General features: G+C 50.4%; 2 protein-coding genes across 4 annotated transcripts in view; both read right to left on the reverse strand.

Moving 5' to 3' along the window:
- Window positions 1–304: 304 nt before the first annotated feature.
- On the reverse strand, window positions 305–19,298 carry LOC137302432 (ephrin type-B receptor 1-like). Of its 3 annotated transcripts, none has more exons than XM_067972088.1 (4): window positions 18,311–19,298; window positions 6,597–6,661; window positions 4,315–4,993; window positions 305–2,504 (listed from the first exon to the last, which is right to left on the reverse strand). In XM_067972088.1, the coding sequence occupies exons 1-4, from the start codon at window positions 18,444–18,446 to the stop codon at window positions 2,194–2,196; spliced, it is 1,191 nt and encodes a 396-aa protein (XP_067828189.1). In that variant the 5' UTR covers window positions 18,447–19,298; the 3' UTR covers window positions 305–2,193. The 3 variants fall into 3 exon arrangements, with proteins under 3 accessions (XP_067828189.1, XP_067828190.1, XP_067828188.1); XM_067972089.1 differs by lacking the exon at window positions 18,311–19,298 and adding an exon at window positions 9,011–10,438; XM_067972087.1 differs by lacking the exons at window positions 305–2,504; window positions 4,315–4,993; window positions 6,597–6,661 and adding an exon at window positions 10,447–14,962.
- Window positions 19,299–19,325: 27 nt separating this feature from the next.
- slc25a11 (solute carrier family 25 member 11) overlaps window positions 19,326–19,932 on the reverse strand; it is a 33,330-nt gene continuing 32,723 nt past the window's right edge. The window contains exon 9 of the mRNA XM_067972091.1: window positions 19,326–19,884. The gene's annotated coding sequence lies outside the window, so the exon portion shown is untranslated. The remainder of the gene's footprint in view (window positions 19,885–19,932) is intronic.

Consider the following 19,932-nt stretch of genomic DNA (forward strand, 5'->3'; position numbering starts at 1 on the left):
CTGTGTCCTCCCCTCAGGGGGAGAGGGGGAGCTGGGCCTGTGTCCTCCCCTCAGGGGGAGAGGGGGAGCTGGGCCTGTGTCGTCCCCTCCCGGGGAGAGGGGGAGCTGGGCCTGTGTCGTCCCCTCAGGGGGAGAGGGGGAGCTGGGCCTGTGTCGTCCCCTCCCGGGGAGAGGGGGAGCTGGGCCTGTGTCGTCCCCTCAGGGGGAGAGGGGGATCTGGGCCTTTTGCCTGTGATTTAAGGACTGTATATACAATATTTTGTTGCCAAACTTCAACCAGAGGTCGGGGGAATGACTAAACCGATTCTGATTGAATAGTTTAATGAAACGTTGTGTCAGGTGCTGTTCGATTATGACAATCCTCTGTAGATGACCGTATGTCTCCCATCACTTCACAATTATGTGCGGTGACTTGTCATGTAGAGTAACAGAGCAGCCATTTTGAGCACAGCAAGCTCCCACAAACAGCCACCAGACCAACTACCAGTCAGTCCATTTTTGGTGGCGTTGATTGAGGGAGGAACGTCGGCCCCAGGACACCGGGGAGAAGTCCCTGCTCTTCTTCAAATAGTCGCCGTGGATCTCAAGCCTCGAGGGCGGACGGGGCCTGGGTTTAGCATCTGACCTTAAGGACAGTGCCTCGGTTATAACCTGCCATCTCCTGGTCCCTGCACGTCGTATCCATTTCATTCCTCTCAATGAATCATACTTGATGTGTTGTGAACATTTTTAAATGGATAAAACATAATATTTTAATACTTCATTTTGAACGGTTTTTTTTTTGTTGAGGGAGAGTTGCAGGCAATTGGGACTAGCTTAGTGGTATAAACTGGGCGACATGGACATGTTGGGCCGAAGGGCCTGTTTCCATGTTGTAACTTCTATAAGGGATGTTTTAGTGAGGGGCTGAATTCAGACGTCAACCAAATGGCCTTTCTTCACGTGCGGGCCTAACTGGTGAGCGTCAATCTGCTATTCACTCATGAGGGGCATCTCCGACTAACCAATAAATGTCCTCAGCTGATATCTATACTCCTCCTAAGCCCTTGTTGGGGGGGTGGCTAAAGTCATTTGTAATGCCCTGATTGCGATTAGCCAACTCCCCAAAGACCGGGGATTGGGAACAGGCTCTGCCCCATTAGTGTGTGGCTCAGTACCACAATGCAAGGGCTGCGCATACTGCCTGCCCCGAGTTGCCCCTCGGGAAGTTGGCGGTGGGCCTTCTTCTTGAACCGCTGCTGTCCGTGTGGTGACGGGTTCTCCCGCAGCGCTGTTAGGGAGCTCCAGGATTCTGACCCAGTGACGAGGAAGGAACGGCCGATATATGTCCAAGTCGGGACTTGGGCGGTGGGGGGGAACTCGGAAGTGACGGTGTTCCCGTGCACCTGCTGCCCTTGCCCTTCTAGGTGGTGGAGGCCACGGAGGGTGGGGAGGGAGATGCAGCGCAACCCGTAGGTCGGACATTCGAGCTCGGGAGGTGGTTCAGAGAAGAGCCACGGAGATTCAAGCAGAGCATCACAGGACTGAGTTACCCGGGTAAATTGGAGAGAGGTGAGGAGAGGGAGGAGGGAGTGCCTTGAAAAGAGTTGACTGAGATGGGACCTTCCGGAGATATTTAACAGAAGAGATACACCCAGAATATTGTTATAAATTAAATAGGGTGAGGAGACCATGGGTTCAAGTTGGATTTCAGGGAGTCCTTCCGCACAATAGATGGGTCAATTCTGACTTCTATCACCTGCGGCAACGGCCTCGAAATGGGGTCGGCAGCCTCACCGCCCCGGTTAACGCTGACAGAAGACGCTGCCGCCATTTTGAAAGGGACCGGGCGCACGAAGCGCCCGCCTGTTTCAGGCGGTAGGGGCCCCCCCCCCCCTTTTTAATTTCGGGGGATGGGAGCGTGCGCCCCAGGGACGATGGAGCCGGAGAGGTAATAATCTAGGGCGCTGCTGCCGTGCGGCAATCCCAGATACCTCCTCCCTCCCTCCGGCCTTGCTGACAGCCCGATATTGGGGATTGGTGGTGGTCGGCCGGGCCTCAATCCGGCGAGGTGGGTCGGGGCCTTTGAAAATGGCGGGCGTCTCTTCGCCTTCGGGTCAGAATTGAGCCATGGAGGGTGAGCAAGACGTGGAACGGACTCCCTAGAGATAAGAACGGCGGGATGGAGGAAGAGGAGGAGGGAGGGGGTTGGTCTCACTTTTCATCTCCCGGTATTTGCTGCTCGTCCTCCGCCATGCCGGGGGCCTGGTCGGTCTCTCCCTCCCTCGCGGCCGCGGGTCGAAGTCGCTGCAAGAGCGCGTTGAGCGACGCGTTGAGCGTCCGCGCCGCCCGGACTGCGTACTCCAAGGCCTTGGCCTGCTCCTCCAGCAGCCGCTGATTAGCCCGCAGGAGGGCGTTCTGATCTTCCAATTGGCTGCAGGGCCGGTCACGTGCGGTGTGGGCGGGGCCTCTGTCAGCCTCGACTTGGGGCACCACGGAGGCGGTTACACGATCTTCAACCTGGCCTGAGGTGGGGGGAGAATGGACCTCATTCAGTGAGTGGAAACTCGACTCTTAATTTTGTTTTCCTCATTGGTTTTAGACAAATAACATGAAATGAAGAATGAATCACAGCTAAACTAATAGAATTACGTCAAATGTACAGCACAGAAACAGGCCATTCGGCCCAACTGGTCTATGCTCCTCCCTCCCTACTTCATCTCACCCTATCAGCATATCCTTCTATTCCTTTCTCCCTCATGTGTTTATCGAGCTTCCCCTTAAATGCATCTCCGCTATTCACCTCAACTGCTCCTTGTGGGAGCGAGTTCCACATTCTCACCACTCTCTGGGTAAAGAAGTTTCTCCTGAATTCCCGATTGGATTTATTGGTGGCCATCTTATATTTATGGCCCCTAGTTCTGGTCTCCCCCACAAGTGGAAACATCTTCTCTATCAAACCCTTTCACCATCTTAAAGACCTCTATAGATGCCGCTGAGTGGGGAAATGTTAAGTCGCGGCCTAGCCTCAGGTCGCTAAGGGTGGGGAAAGGAGGTGGGGTGATTGGAGGAGCACTGATTAGATTTGGGTTTTTCTACGCCCGTGGATTGAAGGAGGGAGAGAAGACTGAGGGAGGGGAGGAGCTCCACCATTTTGAGGCCCTGGGAAAGAATGGGTTGGAATGGGAGCTGCTGCAAGGAATCTCGACCACAATGTAATGGGAGCGTGGGGAGGAGGAAGAGCGTGCTGCCATGCCGACACGCGGTGAATGGATTGGCAGAGCCTTTTCTGGATGGCGAGTGCCCCGTTACACCTGGGACCGCACAGGAAAGCCAACATTTTAGATAGGTTTTTCGTGAAGAAACACTCCATGGTCCCCTGCAGCACCTTGAGCTAGGCCCAGGCTTCTCGCGGTGTAGTTGTAACAACGGCCACCAGAAGGGGCACGACAGAAGCCTGGGCCTACTCTTGTCTCTTTCTTCACCTCCCCAAGTTTTCTCTTCCTTCCTGGAGACCTGGGCAAGTCCAGCCCTCGGGTCCCTGCCCTGAAGAAGATTTGAACTTAAAACCGTTTTAGGAAAAAAATAAAATAAAGAATGATCAACCTTTTTTGCAAACAACAACTTGCATTTATACAGCGCCTTTAACGTAGTGAAACGCTTCACAGGAGCGATTATCAAACAGAAATTTGACACCGAGCCACATCAAGAGATATTAGAACAGGTGACCAAAAGCTTGGTCAAAGAGGTGGGTTTTAAGGAGCGTCTTAAAGGAGGAGAGAGAGGCGGAGAGGTTTAGGGAGGGAATTCCAGAGCTCAGGGCCCAGGCAGCTGAAGGCACGGCCGCCAACGGTGGAGCGATGGAAATCGGGGATGCGCAAGAGGCCAGAATTGGAGGAGCGCAGAGATCTCGGAGGGTTGTAGGGGCTGGAGGAGGTCACAGAGATAGGGAGAGGGGGCGCGGCCCATGGAGGGATTTGAACACAAGGACGAAAGTTTTAAATTTGAGAGAGAGAGAGAAAGAGAGAGATAAATGATAAATGCACTTTTCTCATCTTGCAAGGCCGCCAATGGAAGGGCGAAGGAAATCAGGGATTACATAGTATTTACAGGACAGAAACAGGCCATTCAGCCCAACAGGTCAATGCTGGCGTTTATGCTCCACACAAGCCTCCTCTCACCTTACCTCACCTCACCCTAGCAGCTTATCCTTCTGGACTTTCAGACTCTCAATTCCTGGTCTCAAATGTGCAAGAGATCCGGAGGAGGAGGAGCTGGAATGAAAGCTCCTGGTGGTGGTGGTGGGGGGGCGGGGGATTTGATCGATCCCATTACCTGTGCAAGCGGTGAGTTCCTCGTTGCCCTGGAAGCCAGGCCGGCAGCTGCAATCCCCGTGGGGCAGCACCCAGTCTCCCTCGCTGGTGCAGTACAGCTTCAGTGGGATGGTGGCCTCCTCCGCGTTCGCCACGCAGGCGCCCTGCGCCACCACCAGGGAGGCCGGCCGCGGGCCGGCCGCCGTCTCGGGGAACCGGGCCAGCTTGGCGACGACGGGCGGGCACTTCTTGAAGAGCACGCGGACAGAGAGCAGGTTGACGCAGGCGCCGCGGTCTCGGAAAGCCAGGTGGAAGCCGGCCTTGGCCAGGGGCCCGATCCTCAGCGTCTCCTTGTTCACCTTGCCCGTCCTGCTGAGGGAGAAGACGTGCTCCGCGGTGACGTCTTGGGCCTTGAGGTAAGTGGCCTTCATCTGGGCGGCGGAGCGGTCGGAGTCGGCGGACGCCTCGGAGTCCGACTCGCGGTGGTAGAGGGCGAACGTCTCCCGGCAGCCCCCGCCGACGTTGGTGATGGAGTCGCAGTCCCTCACGGTGAATCTGAGCTCCACGTAAACTTGCTGGGCCGCCCCCCGCTGTACGAAGCCGCTCCGCAGCCAGTTGTCCTGGTTGGGGATTTCCACGTTGCACACACGGTAAGTCCTCATCGTGTTGAACTTTTTATCCACCGCCACAGCCTCTTCCCACTGCCGGGAGACCAAAAAAAAACCCAGCGCTCACCACCTGCCGGCCATTTTACCCTTTTTGCTTCCCTCCAAAAAGAAAATAATTGGCTGCATTTAAAGTGACACCACAAGCCCCGGCCAGAATCGAGATGATTGGATTAATTTCCCCCGTCAATCACGCCTGGAGACCGCACTGCTGTAAGTGACTGGGATTGATTTTATGCACATAAATTACTGCCCTCCGCTCATTGCATTTTGCCGGAGAAATCAGCCTGCTTTTATCGGGAGGCTTTGCTGTAGTTTCAGTCATGAGTTCTGTTTGCTGAAGTGCACAGAGACTCGGTTTAAATAGACTCTGTTTGCTGAAGTGCATAGAATCATAGAAAGGTTACAGCACGGAAGGAGGCCATTCGGCCCATCGAGTCCGCGCCGGCTCTATGCACGAGCAATCTAGCTGGTCCCACTCCCCCGCCCTATCCCCGTAGCCCTGCACATCTTGAAGGCCATGATTGAATTTGCCTCAGATCCTAACCACTCGCTGTGCAAAAAAGTTTTTCCTCATGTCACCTTTGATTCTTTTGCCAATCACCTTAAATCTATGCCCTCTGGTTCTTGACCCTTCCGCCAATGGGAACAGTTTCTCTCTATCTACTCTGTCGAGACCCTTCGTGATTTTGAATACCTAAATCAAATCTCCTCGCAACCGTCTCTGTTCCAAGGAGAACAACCCCAGCTTCTCCAGTCTATCCACGTAACTAAAGTCCCTGGAATCAGTCTAGTAAATCTCTGATTCATAGACTCTGTTTAAATAGACTCTGTTTGCTGTTTGCTGAGTAAACAGACCGTTTGCTGTAAGCACCACCTCCAACTCATTGGCTAACACAGTGGTGTCAATACTCACTCCAAACCAAAAATGCCCCTCTCCCGCCCTCACCTGACGGCCCCGGCTCCTGCTGGGCCTCGGACGGCCGGCCACTACCTTCAACCAATCGGCCATTCAATGTGTGAGCTTTTGGAAGTGAGTATCAGCAGGATACTCAACCAAGGGGGGCATCACAGACTCATACAGCACAGGAGGAGGCTACTCGGCCCATCGTGCCTGTGCCGGCTCTTTGAAAGAGCTATCCGATTAGTCCCACTACCCCCCCAACCCTGCTCTTTCCCCAGAGCCCTGCAATTTTCTCCCCTTCAAATATCTATCCAATTCCCTTTTGAAAGTCACTATTGAATCTGCTTCCACCGCCCATTCAGGCAGCGAATTCCAGATCGTAACAACTCGCTGCGTTAAAAAAAAATTCTCCTCATCTCCCCTCTGGCTCTTTTGCCGATTAAATCTGTCCCCTCTGGTTACCGACCCTCCTGCCAGTGGAAATGGTTTCTCCTTATTTCCTCTATCTAAGCCCCTCATGATTTTGAAGACTTCCGATAAATCTCCCCTTAACCGCCTCTGCTCTGAGGAGGACAATCCCAGCTTTTCTAGCCTCTCCGCACCATGCCCCGAGCCGATCTCACTGGGCATCGGGAGGGGAGGGACGGTGGGGGTCGGGGGGGGGGGGAGGGCCTGACTGTTATCCCGATAGGATTACGAGCGGTCGGACTGCCCTCGCGTGAGTCGGTGCCTTACCCCGCCGTCAGGAGTCACCAGCCAGTTCAGCTCCTGCGTTTCCAGACGAGTGTCCATCAGCACCTCTGTAAGAGAGAGAGAGAGAAAAAAAAACACAAGGCAATGGTGACTTCAAGGCCTGGCGCAGTGCGGAAAAGTGGGCTCCCGACCGTCCCTGCCTCCGGATCTCCTCCGCAGAGGCCTGGGATTCTGGTCTGTGAGTCAGCGACGGTGGTGCGAATCAACGTAAAGAGACACCAGCCCCGAATTTCCTCGGACTTACTCCTCCACCCTAAGTCCGGCGGAAACCACGATTAAGCTGCGAGTCTGAGGACATTTATTGCCAGTGCTCCTCCTGAGAAGTTATTAAGAGCCTGTTTCTGTTCCTCTTTTTTAAAAAAAAATAACAGCGGGTGTCCGGTGGCTCTCGGTAAGCCGGAAGCTACGATGTTACACCGTAAAAAGCAGTGCGTCATGCTGAGGTGGACCTGTGTGTAATGCGTCCTTAAAACCTACCTCTTCGACCAAGCTTTTGGTCACCTGTCCTAATGTCTCCTTCTTTGGCTCGGCGTCAATTTTTTTTCCGATTGCTCTCCCGTGAAGCGCCTTGGGACATTTTTTCTTACATTCAAGGCGCTAAATAAATGCAAGCTGTTGTTGAGTGCGACACTTGCAGGGTGAGGCCTGCATTGCGTCAGGCTTTTATACGTCATCGATATTTGTTTAGAATATTACCGGTTAATTTTGGTTTATTTGAACACTGAAACAAAATACATTCGACGTCTGGATTACATTTTGTGCTGGGGGGGGGGGTGGTGAGGAGAAGGGAGTGAAATCACAAATATTGGAAAGTGTCTGATTGGCGATGGCGGGCGGGGCCAAGAAGCCATGATTTTGTGGGCCTGCGAATAGGCTTTTCGAACCAAAACGGTGACCCTATGGGTGAGTCATTTGGGACAGAGTGTCTTAGGGTGAACTCGGGTTGCCAACCCTCCAGGATTGACCTGGAGTCTCCAGGAATGCCCCTGGAGTCTCCGGTAATTGAAGATTAATCTCCAGGACGCTGCTGCGAGCAAAACACCCGGGAGAAAAATCATAGGGGCATTAAAAAAAAAAATTATTTTCTTTCGACACTTTTATTAGTTATAAAAATATTGGAGATGGGGGGGTAAAAAGGCAGTCAAAAATGAACCAATCGGGTAATGAAGAGTCTGCTCGTTTCCCGATTGGCTTGGAAGGCGGTGCATCATGAAGATGGACACGTTGGGCGGCCAATGGGGGAGGAGGGTGGGGGCGGGGCACTTGGCGGGAAGTCATGTGATGAACGCTCCAGGAAAGAGCCAGAGTTGGCAATCCAATGGTGCATATTTTTACTACTGAAGTTCATTATCATTATCGCCATAAACTCCTGATCACTCTGACTGACGGTCCAATAACACTCTTACATTCCCATAAAGCTCTGGCCACAAACGACACATCAGGTTTTATTAACAAATAGAATTAGCAGAAGCGGCAATAAGACCAACGGCAGAGAGTTAAAAGTACAGTGTTTCACTTCACTTACAGAATCTGTTACATAACAAGAAAACGATTGCCAACGATTGCCATCCCTTGTTGAATTACTTTGCAACACTGGACCAGCATCCGTGAGACAAAGTTTGTGAGATGATTTCAGTGGAACTGAGCTCCCTCTAGGAAGTCACGCATTTAAAGGGGCTGCGGGCCGGAAAAAAATGAGTGTGAGGATTATCATCCAGGGTCCCCACTCCTGATCGCCATCCAGTGGCTCCTGTTCAAACGTCCTTTTAATTGGCGCCTGACCCATTAGTCTAAACATCCACCGTGGCCGCGGTGTGTACCATCCGCAGGATGCGCTGCAGCAGCCCGCCAGGGCTTCTTCGACAGCGCCTCCCAAACCCACGGCCTCCACCACCCAGAAGGTCAAGGGCGGCAGGTGCAGGGGAACACCACCGCCTGCACGTTCCCCTCCAAGTCACACACACCGTCCCGACTTGGGAGATATATCGGGCGTTCCTTCATCGTCGCTGGGTCAAAATCTTGGAACTCCCTATCCTAACAGCGCTGTGGGAGAACCTTCACCACACGGACTGCAGCGGTTCAAGAAGGCGGCTCACCACCACCTTCTCAAGGGGCAATTAGGGATGGGCAATAAATGCCGGCCTCGCCAGCGACGCCCACATCTCGAGAAAGGGGAAAAGAAATGTGCAAGTTTGGACGTCGGATTGGAGACGGCATTGGGGCTTGTCTGTGATGCTTTCCATGGTAGAGTAGCCTGTGACATTCACTGTCCAGGCTTAGACTTAAGGCTCCGGCCACTTGGGAGAAGTGTCCGTGGAAACCAGTCTCGGCACGAGTGACCCATGAGCTCAGGAAATCCAGCGTTACACCTTTGTTAAGCAGATGTTAAAACTTACCATCCACGGCCAGCCCTGTGGGAACGAACCACAGGAACAGCCAGAAGTCCATGGCCGATAAGGCACTGAGCAGCGACCCCACAGGAATTTTTTTTTTTTTTAAACGATCCTTCTGTCTTTCAGCTCAATCAGAGCTCCGCTCGCTGCTCGTGGAGCTGCCTCAAGCTTGTCTCTGGTCGCTTGGCCGTCAAACCGTTGTCCCCTGTGAGATTGTTTTCACAGGAAGCTGTCCCTTCCGAGCATTCACTGGACACCCCTCCCCACCCAAGCTCCATTTGCAAAGAGGCCAGGGTCAGTACATTGGCTCAAAGTGCTTACAGTATCATTTTGACTTTAAAAAAAGAAAGATCTTGCATTTATATAGCGCCTTTCACCACCTCAGGACGCCCCAAAGCGCTTTACAGCCGATGAAGTACTTTTCTTTGAAGTGTGGTCGCTGTTTGTAATGTAGGAAACGGAGCAGCCAATTTGCGCACAGCAAGATCCCACAAACAGCAGCGAGACAATGACCAGATCATCTGGTTTTTTTTTTTAAGTGATGTTGGCAGAGGGATATTGGCCAGGAGGACACCAGGGAGAGCTCCCTTTCAAATTAGTGCCGTGGGATCTTCTACGTGCACCTGGGGCCTCGGTTTAACGCCTCGTCCGAAAGACGGTACCTTCGACAGTGCAGCACTCCCTCAGTACTGGCACCGGGAGTGTCCGTCTGGATTTTCCGCTCAAGTCACTGGAGTGGGACTTTGAACCCGCACCCTTCTCGCTCAGAGGCGAGAGTGCTACCCCACCGAGCCACAGCTCACACAGTCGTTTAAACGGCCATTGTTCTGTCTTATTAACCAAACCTTTTATCTTGCGTGTACGTAGTCCAAATGCTGACTTGGGGGCACCAGCTGCAAATGGCACATATCGAACTGTGAATCCGGACGTTGAGTGTCATCGGGCCACTCGACCATGGCAGGCATCGCCACTCAGCCTGACCCCCCGCCCTCGCCGCACGTGCACTTTCCAGGTAAAGAGTCACTCGATAGCGATCACAAGCAGGGACCCCCCCCCCCCGCCACTCCGGATCGATTTCCCCTCTCCACCATCTTTCCTCACTGAAGCCAATTATCGTATCCCAGCTACTGTCTTGGATGAGTTAGGTCAGTGCGGACTGGGAACGGAAGCTGAGATCTCTCGGGTATTTGTGCCTTCGTATCACAGCTCGGTATATATTGACCCCTGATGGCGAATGGCATTATCATCTGACTTTACTCTTTTTAAGGAATAGAAGATTATGCTGACAGGGTGAGATGAAGGCGTGAGGAGACGAGTGAGGAACATAAGAGCCGGCACAGACCCATTGGGCCGAATGGCCTGTTTCTGTGCTGTACATTCTATGTAAGTTACAGCACAGAAGGAGGCCATTCGGCCCAACTGGTCCATGCTGGCGTTTTTGCTCCACACGAGCCTCCTCCCTCCCTACCTCATCTCACCCTATCAGCATACCCTTCTATTCCTTTCTCCCTCGTGTGTTTATCTCGCTTCCTCTTAAATGCGTCTCTGCTATTCCCCTCAACTACTCCTTGTGGGAGCGAGTCCCACATTCTCACCGCTCTCTGGGTAAAGAAGTTTCTCCTGAATTCCCGATTGGATTTATTAGTGATTATCTTATATTTATGGCCCCTAGTTTTATACTCCCCCACAAGTGGAGACATCTTCTCCACGTGGTTCCATAGAATTACATAGTATTTACAGCACACAAACAGGCCACTCGGCCCAACAGGGATATGCCATGTAATATGTGATATACAAGTCCAATATTTAAATGGGGCAGCACCCCCTCATCTGCATATATGCAAATACAGATGCATGTTTTTTTTTTAAAACTTGCAAGTTTTTTATATACCAGCGTTCTTCCGTCCTTCCATTAACACAGTAGCATTTTCTTGAGGTACATCTTCTATAAGAAACTCCCGAATGAATCGCCAGAAGTATCCATCAGGTCTTCGGGATTTCCCCTTCCCTCCAACGGTGATCTTAAGGCGTCATCTAACGGTTCCTCCATGCCATCTTGCTCTAAGCCGGGGATCAGCGCGGGATAGATCTGCTGCAGGTTGGGTACCAGCAAGCTGTACCGTACCAGTCTGATGTTGAAGGGTCTCCTCAGGAGGCGCTTTAGGGGCACGTAGCATCTCCAGTAAAACCTGAGGGCGTAGAACAAGAGGGCACAGATCTCCAGCAGCAGGGAGGAGAGGCAGAGACAGTGCAAGATAAACAGCAGGAAGCAACTGGACCCAATCTTGCTCAGCAGCGCACGGAGTCCCGTTCTTCGCTCCCAAAGGCTAACGGTGTCCTCAGCACTGGTGGGACCAGGGTCGGTTTGGGTGTTTTCTCGTACAACTTGGCTGCTTTGCTCTTGGCGGTCGGTACTTGACAGGGTCACGTAGGCAGGAGCGGTGGTTGTGCACATTTTGGATATGGGAAGGTGAATGAGAGACACTCCATTCCACTCAGGGGGGCTTCTACAAAGAACAGCTGCATCATCAGCGATACCCTCAACACTGCACATCTTACCCTCATTTGTTATAATCCATTCAGTCAAGTATTGAATGTCACAATCACAGTGCCACGAGTTGTTATATAGATAGATGTAAAGCACTGGATTCCTCTCAAATAAACCGTGAGGAATTGTTCTGAGTCCGTTGTTTGATACATCAAATGTTGTCAGATTTTTTAAGTTGTCCAGTGAGTTATTGGGGAATTTCTTGATTCTGTTTGCAGACAGGGTTAAGTATCTAAGATTCTCGAGAGGGTCAAAGATACCATCAGGAATGGCCTGGATAGCGTTCCCTCTGATACTCAGCTCGTCCAGGGCGACCAAGTCATCGAATGCCCCCTCGGGGAGGGCAGGTATCTTATTGGAATTGAGCACCAGCCTTCTGAGATTTCGGAGGTTGCTGAAGTTGGGAACACTGGTTAAGGAGTTGGACGAGAGGTCCAGCTTTGCTATTGGGAGACGGTGATCCGGGTCGAAGTGCTGAATCTGGTTGTTGGAAAGGTCGAGATCATGGAGGTGTGAGAGGTTTTTAAAGGAGCTTAAGGAGATGGAAGTGAGGGTGTTGAAGCTCAGTAAAAGGATCTCGGTATCTAGCGGGAGAGAGTGAGGGACAGACTCAAGGGAGCGATGACTGCAGTTGGTTCCAACTTTTCCTGCTAAATCAGTGTATGGAGCACAAATATCGGGGGGTGGAGATGTTCTTAACATGTGTTTGTTGAAAGTGGTCACTTGTAATCTTTCTGTAACTGTGTGTGTCTGAGGGATCGAGACAGTTGTTGTCATATCGTTACAGATTTGCTCAATAGGGAGATGGATAATCGGAGTCCCTTTCCAAGTGGATGGGGTCAAACAAACAAGACTCGCAGAATCAGGCTCCCCTGACCTTCTGTATATGTTACCATCATTCACATCAATCCATTCATGCAAATACTTCACACTGTCGCACTCACAGTTCCATGGGTTATTGTACAGATAGACGTAAGGCAGAAGGTTGTTCTCAAAGAAATCTTGAGGAATTGTACTTAGATCGTTGTTTGAAACATCAAATGTTGTCAGATTTTTTAAGTTGTCCAGTGAGTTATTGGGGAATTTCTTGATTCTGTTTAGAGACAGGGTTAAGTATCTAAGATTCTCGAGAGGGTCAAAGATACCATCAGGAATGGCCTGGATAGCGTTCCCTCTGATACTCAACTCGTCCAGGGCGACCAAGTCATCGAATGCCCCCTCGGGGAGGGCAGGTATCTTATTGCGATCGAGGACCAGCCTTCTGAGATTTCGGAGGTTGCTGAAGTTGGGAACACTGGTTAAGGAGTTGGACGAGAGGTCCAGCTTTGCTATTGGGAGACGGTGATCCGGGTCAAAGTGCTGAATCTGGTTGTTGGAAAGGTCGAGATCATGGAGGTGTGAGAGGTTTTCAAAGGTGCTTAAGGAGATGGAAGTGAGGGTGTTGAAGCTCAGTAAAAGGATCTCGGTATCTAGCGGGAGAGAGTGAGGGACAGACACAAGGGAACGATGACTGCAGTTGGTTCCAACTTTTCCTGCTAAATCAGTGTATGGAGCACAAATATCCGGGGGAGGAGATGTTCTTAACATGTGTTTGTTGAAAGTGGTCACTTGTAATCTTTCTGTAACTGTGTGTGTCTGAGGGATCGAGACAGTTGTTGTCATATCGTTACAGATTTGCTCAATAGGGAGATGGATAATCGGAGTCCCTTTCCAAGCGGATGGGGTCAAACAAACAAGACTCGCAGAATCAGGCTCCCCTAACCTTCTGTATATGTTACCATCATTCATATCAATCCATTCATGCAAATACTTCACACTGTCGCACTCACAGTTCCATGGGTTATTGTACAGATAGACGTAAGGCAGAAGGTTGTTCTCAAAGAAATCTTGAGGAATTGTACTTAGATCGTTGTTTGAAACATCAAATGTTGTCAGAATTTCTAAGTTTTTCAATAAGTTATTGGGGAATTTCTTGATTCTGTTTGCAGACAGGGTTAAGTATCTAAGATTCTCGAGAGGGTCAAAAATACCATCAGGAATGGCCTGGATAGCGTTCTCTCTGATACTCAGCTCGTCCAGGGCGACCAAGTCATCGAATGCCCCCTTGGGGAGGGCAGGTATCTTATTGCGATCGAGGACCAGCCTTCTGAGATTTCGGAGGTTGCTGAAGTTGGGAACACTGGTTAAGGAGTTGGACGAGAGGTCCAGCTTTGCTATTGGGAGACGGTGATCCGGGTCAAAGTGCTGAATCTGGTTGTTGGAAAGGTCGAGATCATGGAGGTGTGAGAGGTTTTCAAAGGTGCTTAAGGAGATGGAAGTGAGGGTGTTGAAGCTCAGTAAAAGGATCTCGGTATCTAGCGGGAGAGAGTGAGGGACAGACACAAGGGAACGATGACTGCAGTTGGTTCCAACTTTTCCTGCTAAATCAGTGTATGGAGCACAAATATCCGGGGGAGGAGATGTTCTTAACATGTGTTTGTTGAAAGTGGTCACTTGTAATCTTTCTGTAACTGTGTGTGTCTGAGGGATCGAGACAGTTGTTGTCATATCGTTACAGATTTGCTCAATAGGGAGATGGATAATCGGAGTCCCTTTCCAAGCGGATGGGGTCAAACAAACAAGACTCGCAGAATCAGGCTCCCCTAACCTTCTGTATATGTTACCATCATTCATATCAATCCATTCATGCAAATACTTCACACTGTCGCACTCACAGTTCCATGGGTTATTGTACAGATAGACGTAAGGCAGAAGGTTGTTCTCAAAGAAATCTTGAGGAATTGTACTTAGATTGTTGCTTGAAACATCAAATGTTGTCAGATCTTCTAAGTTTTTCAATAAGTTATTGGGGAATTTCTTGATTCTGTTTGCAGACAGGGTTAAGTATCTAAGATTCTCGAGAGGGTCAAAAATACCATCAGGAATGGCCTGGATAGCGTTCTCTCTGATACTCAGCTCGTCCAGGGCGACCAAGTCATCGAATGCCCCCTCGGGGAGGGCAGGTATCTTATTGCGATCGAGGACCAGCCTTCTGAGATTTCGGAGGTTGCTGAAGTTGGGAACACTGGTTAAGGAGTTGGACGAGAGGTCCAGCTTTGCTATTGGGAGACGGTGATCCGGGTCAAAGTGCTGAATCTGGTTGTTGGAAAGGTCGAGATCATGGAGGTGTGAGAGGTTTTCAAAGGAGCTTAAGGAGATGGTAGTGAGGGTGTTGAAGCTCAGTAAAAGGATCTCGGTATCTAGCGGGAGAGAGTGAGGGACAGACACAAGGGAACGATGACTGCAGTTGGTTCCAACTTTTCCTGCTAAATCAGTGTACGGAGTGCACAGAGGAGAATTCAGACAAGTTCCGAATAGATATATACAACAGAAGGTCCGCAGGTATAACATCCTTGACAACCGCATTCCTAAAAGATTTTAAAAAAAAGAAATATTACAATTGTAAATCTCGACTTTCCCACCAATTTTCTCCCATCTTGTCCTGAAGGCACTAACACTAACTCTTGTTGACTTGTTCCTCGGGCATTGAAAGCAGTAGAGAAACATAGACTCGAGGGGTGATTTGATCGAGGTCGATAAGACGATGAAGGGATTAGATTGTGTTTTGTGTAGACGGTTTCTTTCGTAAGTTCGGGGGTCACAATCTCAAGTTATGTGAAGACTGGAGCTAGGTTGGATGTGAGGAGGCGGTTCTCCTTTCCCCAGAGAATAGTGGACCTCTGGATCAGGCTGCCGGCTCGTGCCGATTCACTGAATTCCTTCGAGCAAGAGCTGGACCTGTTTATGGCTGGGGAGGAGATCACCTCATACAAGAGGTAGGTGCCCTGTAACGTTAATCAGCACCACAGTGATATCCTGGACTCGTTTCGATCGCCTAAGGGAGTCGGAGAGAAATTTTGCAGATCCCCCCCGCCCCCCCAACTTGGCCTGGGTGTTTCGTCTCTCCCAAGAGACCACATGGCTTTCGGGTGGGGTGGGGTGGGGTGTATCTATATTAGTGGTGGTCCACTGTGGTGCGTGGGACAGGCTGGATGTAGCAGAGGGTCTTTTCCTGTCCGTCGTTGTTGGTATCTCTTCCAAATGGCCACGTTTCACCGCGGAGTCTCGGCAGTGAGAGGCAGCAGGCTATTTAACTGTGGAGGCCATCGTAGCTCATGTTCACAGATGCTGTTCTCACCTGGCAGCCTCATTCAGGCACTTTCCAGTAATCCAGTGCAAGAACCCCACCCCACCCCCTTTTAGCCTAATGGAACTGAGGAGGGTAAATGGAGTCAAGATACAGAACAGCCATGATCCAATTGAATGGTGCAACAGGTTCGAAGGGGCTTGAATGGCCTACTCCCAATTCCTACCTTGTTCCTCAATGGGCACAGGGGCCAATGGTGGCAGCCCAGCCGCTGGCCTAGTTGAGATCAGTTAACTCAGCGCAGACTAGAGACCGAATCGGTCACCTTCTGGTCTGCGTGACTCAGTACCACAATGTTGTGGTGCACAAAGACTATTGGTGAAGTCGCAGATACGAGTCTTTGCCGTCAGGATAGTGAGTCGTTGTAACGATACCCGCAGATCCGAGTGTCTTTGCTCTCAGCGGTGACGTATTTGGTCTGTGCTGGCCAGATAGCAGAGCAGGACGTTCTAACAATTCCCTATCTTGCCACTGTCACTACGGATATCAGAGACAGGAAAGGGGCCGATCCCTTTGAAGGTCCAATTTTAATTCTGACATGATGACTGTGCTTTGGCTGTCTAATGGAGGAAAGAGATAACTTGGTTCCTTAGTCATGCCGCAGCTAGTTTCTAAAAAATTATTTATTCTCGTGGTGTGGACATTGCTAGCAATGCCGGCATATATCGCCTTGGGAAGGTGGCGGCGGGCTTTCCTGATACAACTGAGGGGCTTGCTAGGCCACTTCAAGGGGGCAGTTAAGAGTCAACTACGTTGGTGTGGGGACTGGAATCGCATACAGGCCAGACCGGGTAAGGACGGCAGGTTTCCTTCCCTGAAGCACAGTTGGGTTTTTACGACAATCCGACAGCTTCACTGTCACTTTTACTGAGTCCAGCTTTTTATTTCCAGATTTTTTTAAAAACTGAATCCAAATTCTCAAACTGCTGAGGTGGGATTTGAACTGGATTATTGGTCCAGGCCTGTGGATCGCTAGTCCATTAACAAACCCACAACACCAACCTACCCATGGTGATAAATGGTCGTATCTCTACTGCATGTTGTCAATACCGTCAATCATTTTAAGTACCTAAATCAGATCCTCTCCTAAGTCTACATCTCTCCAAAGAATAGAAACCCAACACATAAAGTCTATGAAAGACTGAACAGGCTGGGGCAAAAGGGAAGGCTGAGGGGTGACCTGATAAGAATAGGGGCCATAAATATAAGATAGTCACTAATTAATCCAATAAGGAATTCAGGAGAAACTTCTCTACCCAGAGAGTGGTTAGAATGTGGAATTCACTACTGCAGGGAGTAGTTGAGGCAAATAGCAGAGATGCATTTAAAGGGAAGTTAGATAAACACATGAGGGAGAAAGGAGTAAAAGGATATGCTAATAGGGTGAGATGAAGTAGGGAGGGAAGAGGCTCATGTGGAGCATAAACACCGGCATGGACCAGTTGGGCCGAATGGCCTGTTTCTGTGCTGTGAATTCTGTGTAATTCTACATATATCAGTGATGTTCGTAATACGGCCTAGGGTCCATCTGCATCCAGCCTTCCCTTGTGACCCTCAGAAAGCTTGCTGCTCCAACGTTGCCTTGGGAGGATGGCTGAGCTGGGTGGGATTCAGTGATGATCCCTCCTGTACTTGCTCTGCGGGAAAAGACAGCAAAAGATGCTGTAGTCCCAGCAGAGTTATCCAAGCTTCCATACACCAAGTGAAAGGGCTTTGTTATAATAGACCTATTCGTTCGATAGGCTGTACCTCTTTCTTTCTGCGGAGCTGACTGGCCTCATCACACAGCACAATAAACCTCTTTAGTCTAACCCTAACACAATGAGTGAGGTAAACGGTCACTATATGGGCACCCCTGAAAGGCCAAATGGGGAAAAAATACACACACACACACACACAGAGGAAAGATTCATACAGGGCCAAACATAAAGGACAGGAATATATGGCCAATCCTACAATTTAAAGGATCTGTGATTACCCAACACAGAAAGGAACGATTGGAGACTACTGTGCATTGCTCACCATTTATTACAAACAGTACTCCAGCAAAGGACAATGATCTAACCTCGGGGTTCAAACAACAGTCACAAACTCTTCTGAATAAATGGTGGGGGCGCGGCGGTGGGAGGGGGGGAAACTATATGGGGAATTAGATACTCAGCTTTCACCTCTGAGATCTGGGATCAAATCCAGCCTCAAACTAATGGGATGAAAGTCTCCTGTCTGTTGCCTGCAAGGGTTCGACGTGAAATGAATTTGGGTTGTCTCGACCCAGCAAAAAAAAAGGCTCGAGTTTGACACAAACCCCCACTCGAGAGTCACAGCATTTGGCGAGTGTTGGAAAGAGATGGGGGGGATAAAATGCCACACTGGTGCATCGGGGTTTGGGGGCAGAGTAGAAGGAACTTTGCTCTGCACCTAACCGCGATGTATCTGGCCTGGAAGCGCTCGATACTAACACAGGACCCCCCCGAAAGTGCTCCGTTTCCCAGCGGTCATCTCCCTCACCTTGGGAACAAGCAAACTCTAGACCTATGGAAACCAGATTCAAGTATAAATCCGTGCTTACCGGACTCGTTCTCCAGTGGCGTATTCTGGGCTTCTCCAAAAATGTTGCCCGTGATCACGAAATGCGAAGCGCAAACGGTTTTGGCTGGTGCTTCCAAGAACGGCTGTCTGGTGAGGAAAGGGGACTCAAAACTCATCTGGCTTCAAACCAGCCAGAAGAATGCTTGTCTTTTAGTGCAAGTGTCCTTTCCTTTTTCAAATCTGATACACATGGGGAAACCCCGTCAGTATCTTTTTTTTTTGTACAACAGGAAATGTTAGAAACTCACAGGCATCACTCAAATATTGTATTTGGAAAAAAACTTGGCAGGCAATTCTGTGCAACAATAACATCTTGCCTTTTAAAAAAAAAGATATTTTTCCCCCTCAATCTTTTCTTCATGCGACACACTCCTTGCCGGAAGGGCGTCGTCCCCTCTGGATAGTGACAACACCTTCTGCTCCCTCGCTAGGTGAGCGCCCAGATTGGGTTGGGCGAGCAGAATCCCAAAGGACCCCCAAAGTCACCAGGTTTTCTGACCCCCCCCCCCCCACTCCACCGGCAAGAGGAGAGCTACAAGAATGATTCCTAGCTCAAAGAACCTCAGTTACTCAGATAGGCTCAAGGACCTTAGCCTATTTACTCTAGAGCAGCATAGACATAAAGGTGACCTCATAGAGATCTATAAATTAATGAAAGAGCTAGATAGCATGCCTATTGATAGATTATTCCAGTTTAACAGATTGGGGAGGATCAGGGGACACGAGTTTAAGCTATGGAAGAGTAGGAATAGACTGGGTATTGGGCGGTTCTTTTCCCGGAGAGCAGTGAGCCTCTGGAATGCGTTGCCGGCTGGTGCGGTGGGTGCGGACTCTCTGCCTTGGAGAGGGAGCCTGACCGGGGCAGAAATCGCATCATAGAGAAGGTATGTGCCTTTATAGGTAACACTTGGTCCATGAGATCTCCTGGGACTGGTTTCGATCGCCTTGGGGGGGGGGGGGGGGGGGGGGGGGGTCGGAGAGGAATTTTCCAGTGTATTTTTTTTTCCTTACTGGCTCTGGGGTTTTTTTCCTCTTTTTTCAAGCCTCTCCCAGCAGATTACATGGCTGCAGCGGTGGGGGAAACAGGGATGAAGTGTCCAGTCATGATGCTCTGGCCATCATGGTGTGTGGGGCAGACTTGATGGACCAGCTGTCTTTTCCTGCCCGGCAATTTTGTATTTGCTATTTTTGTTGCTGGTGGCTCATGAAGATGTTTTCCGTTCCTCCTCTGCTAGATGACCATTCAGAAGCTAGGGGAGGTGTCAGCACAGACGGTGAGTTCCCCCCACTCCTGTACAGAAATTTTGAGAGCCACTGGTCCGGCTAGTGAGCGCTGAATACTATTCAACCACGGGGAGCCTCATGTCAGAACTTGCAGGAGAGGAGGAGAGAAACAAATTGGTGCTGGTGGGGTAATCCGGGCACAGCAGATTTCCCTCCATGTGGAATCGTAGAGGGAGACGGGAGGGGACTCGACTCTCCAGCTGTCTGCCGTGCCTTGATGTCAACGCTGGACGTCTGTTCCATTCTCCGGCTCCGACTGGCTTCGTTCAGCTGGACGAGAACGAACATTGATCACACAGAAGAAACAAAAAAAGTCAC

Source organism: Heptranchias perlo, chromosome 35 (assembly GCF_035084215.1).
Source record: "Heptranchias perlo isolate sHepPer1 chromosome 35, sHepPer1.hap1, whole genome shotgun sequence".
Taxonomy (NCBI): Eukaryota; Metazoa; Chordata; class Chondrichthyes; order Hexanchiformes; family Hexanchidae; genus Heptranchias; species Heptranchias perlo.